Source organism: Pollachius pollachius (genome assembly GCF_949987615.1).
Source record: "Pollachius pollachius genome assembly, chromosome: 14".
Taxonomy (NCBI): domain Eukaryota; kingdom Metazoa; phylum Chordata; class Actinopteri; order Gadiformes; family Gadidae; genus Pollachius; species Pollachius pollachius.
Window position 1 is genome coordinate 10,682,507 of NC_136947.1, and position 9,272 is coordinate 10,691,778.

The 9,272-nt window shown below is 54.1% G+C and overlaps 1 protein-coding gene across 1 annotated transcript in view; it reads left to right on the forward strand.

Moving 5' to 3' along the window:
• The first annotated feature begins 451 nt into the window (after positions 1 to 451).
• Positions 452 to 9,272, forward strand: part of LOC307085794 (receptor-type tyrosine-protein phosphatase N2-like) — a 60,175-nt gene continuing 51,354 nt past the window's right edge. Inside the window, exons 1-8 of the mRNA XM_079750660.1 lie at positions 452 to 650; positions 2,487 to 2,537; positions 4,785 to 4,898; positions 5,878 to 5,971; positions 6,637 to 6,980; positions 7,419 to 7,655; positions 8,421 to 8,461; positions 9,270 to 9,272. The exon at positions 9,270 to 9,272 is cut by the window's right edge and continues 281 nt beyond it. Of these exons, the coding sequence (XP_079606786.1) occupies positions 554 to 650; positions 2,487 to 2,537; positions 4,785 to 4,898; positions 5,878 to 5,971; positions 6,637 to 6,980; positions 7,419 to 7,655; positions 8,421 to 8,461; positions 9,270 to 9,272 (981 nt within the window). The 5' untranslated portion in view covers positions 452 to 553. The remainder of the gene's footprint in view (positions 651 to 2,486; positions 2,538 to 4,784; positions 4,899 to 5,877; positions 5,972 to 6,636; positions 6,981 to 7,418; positions 7,656 to 8,420; positions 8,462 to 9,269) is intronic.

Here is a 9,272-nt window from a genome sequence, read left to right on the forward strand (position 1 = left end):
TCATATTTCCTACGTTTTTTCTCCTCCCTTAATGCTGACTTCTGGTGACTTGGGACAAGGAAACGATGCATTTTAAAACTAATACAAGCACGCACAATTACCGATATCAATAGAGCTGCATACAGATGTGTATCTTTTCTTTGCGTGTTGCGTGTCGCGCCTCCCCTGTGGCTCTTTGGCGCCCCCCAGGGGAGGCGCGCCTCACCTATTGAAAACCGCTGAGAGGGTAACACTGTGTTTGTAACTGCATCATATGGCTTGGGTGAGGGGCCTTTGAGTCTTTAATATATATATATATATGTGTGTGTGTAAATATAGGGGAGGTTTGGCGGAGCGGACAGATGGCTGCTCCAGGGGGGCGGGGCTCGGCGTCACTTCCTCACTGCTGGCGACGAGGAGCGATAAGCCACGCCCAGCATCCAGCTCCCATCTCGGTTCTCTCGTCGTCGTATCCGCGCTCTCTGTCCCGGTTTAGGCACCACTTCTCCCCTCGAGCCGCGGTTTCGTTCCGTCACCTCCTCGTCGAGACATGGACGCTCAGTAAGAAGGAGACATGGCCCCGCTGGCCCTCGCCCTGTTCCTGCTTGCCCCCCTGGCCTGGTCCCCATCCTCCCTGGCCTGGTCTTCTTCCTCCGCCCAGAGGAGCGTCGGTAAGGAGCCTCGGTGTTGTGCTTCATATATATATTATATATTTACATGACGAGCTAGCGGACTAGCCGCCGCGCATGGAGCTAGCAGTCAGGGTCCTGTCGTCCATCACGAGTAAATGAGATGTATTGGTGGTGTATAGCAGCACCACTAGATCTGATTTACTGTGGTGTGGTGGAGGTGATGGTGCTGTGCACCACCACTACATCTGATTTACTGTGGTGTGGTGGAGGTGATGGTGCTGTGCACCACCACTACATCTGATTTACTGTGGTGTGGTGGAGGTGATGGTGCTGTGCACCACCACTACATCTGATTTACTCCAATAAACCCACCTAGGAGAGGTGTTTAGGAAAGGATCATAGGAGACTAGGAGAGGTGTCTAGGAGACTAGAAGAGGTGTCTAGGAGACTAGAAGAGGTGTCTTGTGGCCAGGGGAGGATCTTAGGAGGAGAGACTAGGAGAAGATCCTAGGAGATGTGTCTAGGAGAGGAGACTAGGAGAGGTGTCGAGGAGAGGAGACCAGGAGAGGTGTCTAGTGGCAAGGGCAGGATCCGAGGAGGGGAGTGTAGGAGACAAGGAGAGGAGTCTAGGAGAGAAGTGTAGGACTCTAGGAGAGGTGTTTAGGTGTCTAGGAGACTAGGAGAGGTGTCTAGGAGAGGAGACTAGGAGAGGAGTCTAGGAGAGGAGTCTAGTGTCCAGGGGGGGTTAGTTCAGTTAGTGTAAGGGGGGCACCTCTCTCTCTGTTACATAACGGGCTCGTTAGCTACAGCCTAGCCGCGGCGGCTAGCAGAAGCTCCATATTCATATTCAATGAAACACTTTGGTATTTAGTAAGTGGTTAATCACAGGTCACATGACCACATCATCCAGGAGGCTGTGAGGTTATCTGATCTATCTCCAGAACGATCTATCACTACGTATTGGTTCAATCCTACAAGAGACTCTGAGCCATGTTTTCATTTTATACAAACCTCGGTCTGTAACTGAATGAAGGGGGGCGTGTTTTGTGTAAATTTATTTTAGAGGGAAACTCATCACCCTCTCAATTGATATGTGATGAGTGAAGATAAAACAATATGTAACGTAGAACACAAATTCACCTTTTAAATAGAATATCAAAAAAATGCTGCTAAGCTACACCACCAGAGACACGCACGCACGCACGCACACACACACACACACACACACACACACACACACACACACACACACACACACACACACACACACACACACACAGTGTTCACGGGCCGCTTTCAGCTCTAGGCGTACCAATAGTAACAGAGATAACGCTGTGTTGTGTTGACATACAGAACCTGTTCCAGAACATGGAGCATTCTGGGAAAGGTAGTGTTTTCCTGTGGTTGTCTGTGGGCCGCTAGGCGACGATGCTGCAGCCTAGCAACCGGCTCTCCATCTGTTGCTATGGGGGGTCAGGCCGCTCCTCCAGAAGATGCTCTCCTCAAACCTTCTCTAAGCATGTTTGTAGAAGAAAGGTTCTGCCGTCCAGCGGACCCCTGATGGGTGAAGGCCCCGGGAGGGGACGGACCCCTGATTGCTGACAGACCCCCTGGGGTGACGGACCCCCAGTAGTCCCGTGGTGGGTGACAGACCACTGGGGGCCCGTGATGGCCAACGGGCCCCTTGGGTTCCCCAGGACCCTACCGACCGTCCCCTGGTCACCGTCAGCGGGTGAACGTCGTTGGAGTGGTCAGACGAGGGGGGGGGGGGGGGGCTCTCCTCTGTCAACTCGGTACAGAGGAGAGCCCACAGCTGGCGGCCATGATGCTAGTGGCTGATGTTTGCTATGTTAACATGTGTCGTCTTTTAAACAGGCTGTCTGTTCCAGAATGAGCTGTGTTCACCCTACGAGGTCTGTGTTAACGGTAAGAGACACACACACACACACACACACACACACACACACACACACTGGGGTGGAATCACCATGGCAACAGTATATTGGCCCTCCTGCAGCTGGTGAATGTTGTTTTTTATTTACATGAATGTACGTATTTACGTGTAATGTTTTTATTTATTCACTTTCATAAATTTTCGGGGGGGGAAGTGGCCCACCAGTATGGCAGCTGTTTGCCTGTCTGTCCGTCTGTCTGTCTGTCTGTCTGTCTGTCTGTCTGTCTGTCTGTCTGTCTGTCTGTCTGTGAGAGCTGTGGTTAGCTCTGAGCGTGTTGGTTAGCCGAGGAGCCGGAAGCTGGGAGGAGCGTTATAAGAGTCCTGTAAGGACTCAGTGTCAACACGCCCGCCGCCGCCCAGAAAACACTCAGAAACCCAGAGAACGCTCAGAAACCCAGAGAACACTCAGAAACCCAGAGAACACTCAGAACCTTAGAAAACACTCAAAATGAGGGCTATATTCATTAGGTACTGTGGCCCAGGCCATTCTGCTGACCAAGTTTGAGGATTCCCCCCTATCCCCATGACAACAGCAGGGTAGAGGCTTCCTCCTCCGTTGGCCTGACAACCAGCCCTGATTAGCCCTTGTGGAGGATGACAGGCATCGCCATGGAAACAGATGGGAGAGCAGCAGGCTACAGTGGTCCATTACCCAGCTGTGTACCTGTTGCTAGCGTTGCTATGGGGGTAACCAGGGACAGACCCAGACTAGGCAACACTGGTTCATTCTGGTCTGATGCAGTCTAATCTAGTCTAGTCTGGTGTGACTCTGGTTTAAATATTGTCTAAAAAGTATAGTTTTTAGTCTATTTTAAGACTGTGTGACTGGTTTAAAGAGGGTGTGACTCTGGTTTAAAGACGTGTAAGGGCGCACTCACACTAGGCCATCTGTACCGTGCCCAAGTCTGTCTTACACCTGTACTGTGCTCAATTTTAGAATCGTTTGGCTAGTGTGAACACGCCAACCGTACTCATGTACAGTTCAATTCCGTGGCCTGAGCACACTTCGGAGAGTTGTGCTCAGGCCACGGTACAGATGCTAATGAGCCGACACGCGCACACACAGGGCTACGCAACCTGAGCTGGATGACGTATAGTCCATGCGACCCTTTCCCTTTAAACAATAAACATGGTGGCAAGCGGTTCACGAGTGGGTTGAGTTGAGTTTATGACCAAAAATCCCCCGTTCGTCACAGCGAGGGCTTTCTTGTTTCACTGGAGGAGGCGAGAGAATAAGTTCACGTCTGAGTGTAGGCTACAAATGCGATTAACTATTTACAAGCGCAAAAACGCCAACATATTCTTTATTTTGCTGACGACTTGTTTTTTATCCAGACAAAAGCCTCGTAAGGACAGTTCCTCTGCGTCTCTCTCGTAGATCACACCATCTTTCAACGTCTTTGTTTAATACGACTGCATCACCTTCTCTCACATGATCAGCAGCTCGCGGATTTCACTTTCTCTCCAGTTAGAACTGCTCATGATGATATCGCTGCATTGTCTCTGTGGAGACAGCGCAGCAACAACTCTACCCAAGCCCCCCCCCCCAGGAACCACAGAGCCGTCGCATTCACAACATAATGAAACCCAATAAACCGCCAATGTTTGCAAGGTCCGGGAGGGTAAATTGAGGTTCTAACTCAAGCAGGCAATTTACCTCGGGGAGTGTAAACGCGCGGACCGTGCCGCGAAAAAGGCGTGCATAATACGACATATTTGGCAGTGTAAAACCGCTCAGTGAGAGAGGGCTGTATCTGAGTAGAACGGCTCCAAATAAGCAACAAAGTCAGTAAAGTGTCAATTGTGTTCTCTGTGTTGTTCTACTAAGCAGCGGACGCTTGGTGATGACGTATTACGACGTGATGACTGATGTACAAGAGGCAACATTACTCAGAGGCCCAGTTGAGATTGCCTAGTGTGAGCACAGGCCAGCAGCACAGCGGGGGGGGCAATTGTACTTGAGTACGGTACAGGTGGCCTAGTGTGAGTGTGCCCTAACTTTGGTTTAAAGACCGTGTGACTGGTTTAAAGAGGACATGACTCTGCTTTAAAGACGTTGGACTCTGGTTTGAAGACGTGTGACTCTGGTTTTAAGATTGTGATTCTGGTTTGAATACGGTGTGTGACTCTGGTTTGAAGACGTGTGACTCTGGTTTGAATATGGTGTGACTCTGGTTTAAAGAAGTGTGACTTTGGTTTAACCATCCTGCTGTTGTCAGATGGGATGTTCGGTCGGTGCCACCGTCTCCCGCTGACAGAGGTCTTCACCTACCATGTCTCTCCCGCCGTGGTTCAGCGCTTCCGGATCCTTCTGGACAAACTGTCCAGCAGAGGTGAGGGTCCACATTCAATCATTCACCACACCCACCTCATCACCACACCACCTCATTCACAACACCACCTCATTCACCACTACAACTCATTCACCACTCCACCTGATTCACAACACCACCTCATTCACAACACCACCTCATTCACCACTACAACTCATTCACCACTCCACCTGATTCACAACACCACCTCATTCACTACACCACTTCATTCACCACGCCTCCCAACACATTCACTCATTCACCCCCACCACTTCATTGAGGGAAGACAAACTATACCCAGCGCCGACCACCGGGGGGAGACAAACACCCAGGAATCACCTACTGCTGCAGTCCTTCTTCCAACACACTACACACTACACACAATGCACTACACAAAATACACTACACACTACGCAAAATCCACTACACTACCCGTTACACACAATACACTACACACTACACATTACACACTGTGGGTCTGTAGTTTCACTAGCAAACAAGAAACGGTGCAAATCTTGTAGCTCACTGGGCTGTGTCTCACTGGTCTGTGTTTCACTGGTCTGTGTCTCACTGGTCTGTGGTCTCACTAGTCTGTGTCTCACTGGTCTGTGTCTCACTGCTCTGTATCTCACTGGTCCGTGTCTCACTGGGCTGTGTCTCACTGGTCTGTGTCTCACTGCTCTGTGTCTCACTGGTCTGTGTCTCACTGCTCTGTGGTCTCACTGCTATGTGTCTCACTGGGCTGTGGTCTCACTGCTATGTGTCTCACTGGTCTGTACTGGTCTGTGGTCTCACTGGTCTGTGGTCTCACTGGGCTGTGGTCTCACTGCTGTGTGTCTCACTGGTCTGTACTGGTCTGTGTCTCACTGGTCTGTGGTCTCACTGGTCTGTGTCTCACTGCTCTGTGTCTCACTGGTCTGTGGTCTCACTGCTATGTGTCTCACTGGGCTGTGGTCTCACTGCTGTGTGTCTCACTGGTCTGTACTGGTCTGTGGTTCAGGTCTGACCTGGGAGGACGAGGCCACCCAGCGGGTCCTGGACCGGGAGCTCTCCACACTGCGGAGGACCCCCCCCGCCCCCCCCTCCGGAAGCAGGTCAGTAGGGGGTCCGGGGTCCGGTCAGTAGGGGGTCCGGTCTGTAGGGGGTCCGGTCTGTAGGGGGTCCGGTCAGTAGGGGGTCCGGTCAGTAGGGGGTCTGGTCAGTAGGGGGTCTGGTCAGTAGGGGGTCCGGTCAGTAGGGGGTCTGGGGTCCGGTCAGTAGGGGGTCTGGGGTCCGGTCAGAAGGGGGTCTGGTCAGTAGGGGGTCCGGTCAGTAGGGGGTCCGGTCAGTAGGGGGTCCGGTCAGTAGGGGGTCTGGGGTCCGGTCAGTAGGGGGTCCGGTCAGTAGGGGGTCTGGGGTCCGGTCAGTAGGGGGTCTGGGGTCCGGTCAGTAGGGGGTCCGGTCAGTAGGGGGTCTGGGGTCTGGTCAGTAGGGGGTCCGGTCAGTAGGGGGTCCGGTCAGTAGGGGGTCCGGTCAGAAGGGGGTCCGGTCAGTAGGGGGTCCGGGGTCCGGTCAGTAGGGGGTCCGGTCAGTAGGGGGTCTGGTCAGTAGGGGGTCCGTCCTGAAGGGGGGGGTGAGGGTGACGGACCATCAGACAAAAGGCTGCGGGTTCGATCCCCAGTCAGGTCTGACCTGCAGGCCCCTGGCCCCCCCGATCCTAGGGTGGTGGTAACAGAGGGTTAACCGGTGGTAACAGAGGGTATGTGCTCCGCCCCCCCAGGCCGGGCCAGGCCCCCCCGGACTCCGACCGGCTGGAGACGGTGGAGGAGGAGCTAGGCAGGAGCCTGCAGACCTACCTCCAGCGCCTGGCCCCCCAGATCCCTGCGGCCCCCCAGACCCCCGGGGCCCCGGGGAGTCCCAGGTCGACCTCCCGGATGCGGGGTCCCCAGGGGGAGGGGGACCTCCTGGTCCAGGCCCTGAGGAGCTACCTGTCCGTGCCTGAGGGCCCCAGAGGACCCGGACCCCTCCACAGCCATACAGGGCTGGACGGCTCACGGCCCAGGCTGCTGCAGCTGGCAGGGGCCCCGCGCTGGGCCGCCAGGGGCGCCCTCAGCCCGGCGGACGGTGAGTGAGGAGGAGTGCCTCTCATCTCCCTCTGCTGTCACTCATCCTCAACCAGTCTCTAACTGCTGCTGCCACTCCTCAAACCAGTTCTCCTCTTCTTCCCTCCTCTCCTCCCCTCCCCTCTCCCCTCCTCTCCTCTCCTCTTCTCCCCTCTCCTCTCCTCCCCTCTCCTCCGCTCCCCTCCCCTCCCCTCCCCGCCCCTCCTCCCCTTCCCTCCCCTCTCCTTCCATCCCCTCTTCCCCTCTCCTCCCCTCCTCCCCTCTTCTCCCCTCTTCTCCCCTCCTCCCCTCCCCTCTCCTCCCCTCTCCTCCCCTCCCCTCCCCTCCCCTCTCCTCCCCTCTCCTCCCCTCTCCCCTCCTCCCCTCCCCTCTCCTCCCCTCTCCTCCCCTCCCCTCTCCTCCCCTCCCCTCCCCTCTTCTCCTCTCCTCCTCTCTTCAGAGGCCCTGGGTCAAGAGGACTTGGACCAGCTGTCGTCTCTAATCGCAGACGCTCTGCAGGTGGTCCCGGAGCCCCGGGACCTGGAGCAGGAGCAACAGAAGGAGCAGGAGCAGGGGGGAGAGGAGAGGAGAGGGGGTGTAGGAGGGGAGGAGGAGGAGGAGGAGGAGGAGAAGGTAGAGGAGGTGTCAACCATGAGGACTCTGGAGGGGTCTCCCATACAAGAGGCAGAGCTCCGAGGTGATTGGCTGGGTGGTTCTGGCCTAAAATGTTGTGGCCGGTCACATGTTAAATATCACACGTCAGATACGGGATAAAGGGCGCACCCACACTAGGCCATCTGTACCTTGCCCAAGTCTGTTTGACACCTATACCGTACTCAAGTACGCACTTGTAAATATTTAATCGCGTTTGTAGCCTACACTCAGACGTGAACTCATTCTTGCATGCGGGTGTCTTCATTCATGAAAAAATAAAAACATCTGGGAGTATGCAAATTATTCTAAAGAGGTCTAGACTCCGTACGCAGCCCCGCCTTCTCCAGTGAACCAAGAAAGATTTTTGATCAAAAACTCAACTTCACTATCGCACCAACGTGAACCCACTCGTGAACCGCTTGCCACCATGTTTATTGTTTAATGGGAAAGAAGGGTCGCATGGACTATACGTCATCCAGCTCAGGTTGCGTAGCCGTGCGCCTGTCGGCTCATTAGCATCTGTACCGTGGCCTGAGCACACCTCTCCGAAAGTGTACTCAGGCCAGAGAATTGAACAGTACTTGAGTACGGTTGGCGTGTTCACACTAGCCAAACGATCTAGACTTGAGCACGGTACAGGTGTGAAACGGACTTAGGCACGGTACAGATGGCCTAGTGTTAGTGCGCCCAAAGACAGATAGTCTCTCTCTCTCTCTCTCTCTCTCTCTCTCTCTCTCTCTCTCTCTCTCTCTCTCTCTCTCTCTCTCTCTCTCTCTTTCTCTCTCATGCTTTCTCTTTTTCCCAACAGAGCCCAATGTTGACGCAGAGCAGCCAATCACAGGAGAGAAGGTAGGCCTCCGTCCCGATCCATAATATTGATTTCTGATCCATCAGTCCTCAGCCAATCAGAACATCTGATACAAGCTGCCAGGTTTCAAAAGGAGATTTCAGCCAAAGGTCAAACTATCATTGACCAATTAAAAGAAAACACCAGCTCGCTATGCTACGCTAGCTGTGCAAGCTAGCTGTGATATGCTAGCTATGCAAGGTAGCTGTGCTACGCATGCTGTGCTACACTAGCTGTGCTACGCCAGCCGTGCTACACCAGCCGTGCTACACCAGCCGTGCTACACCAGCCGTGCTACACCAGCTGTGCTACACCAGCTGTGCCACGCTAGCTGTGCTACGCTAGCTGTGCTACGTTAGCTGTGCTACGCCAGCCGTGCTACACCAGCCGTGCTACGCCAGCCGTGCTACACCAGCCGTGCTACACCAGCCGTGCTACACCAGCTGTGCCACACCAGCTGTGCTACGCTAGCTGTGCTACGTTAGCTGTGCTTTGCCAGCCGTGCTACACTAGCCGTGCTACACTAGCCGTGCTACACTAGCCATGCTAATGTCGACAGACCCAGGCCCTGCCTGAGGAGGAGGAGGAGTCATGCTCTGTTGTTATTCAAAATGTCTGTCGGCCATGCTGTGGTTTTCCTGGAAATGTGTCGGGCTCTGAGCTTCACCTCCTCTTCTGTGAACTCTGAAATATCTTGGAGAACACAAAGCTCAGCTGACGCTTAATCATCGATGTCCTATATATGTATGGGAGATGTCTTTAAGACTACATCACCCACAATGCCTCAGCACATGTCCCCCCCCCCCCCAGAGG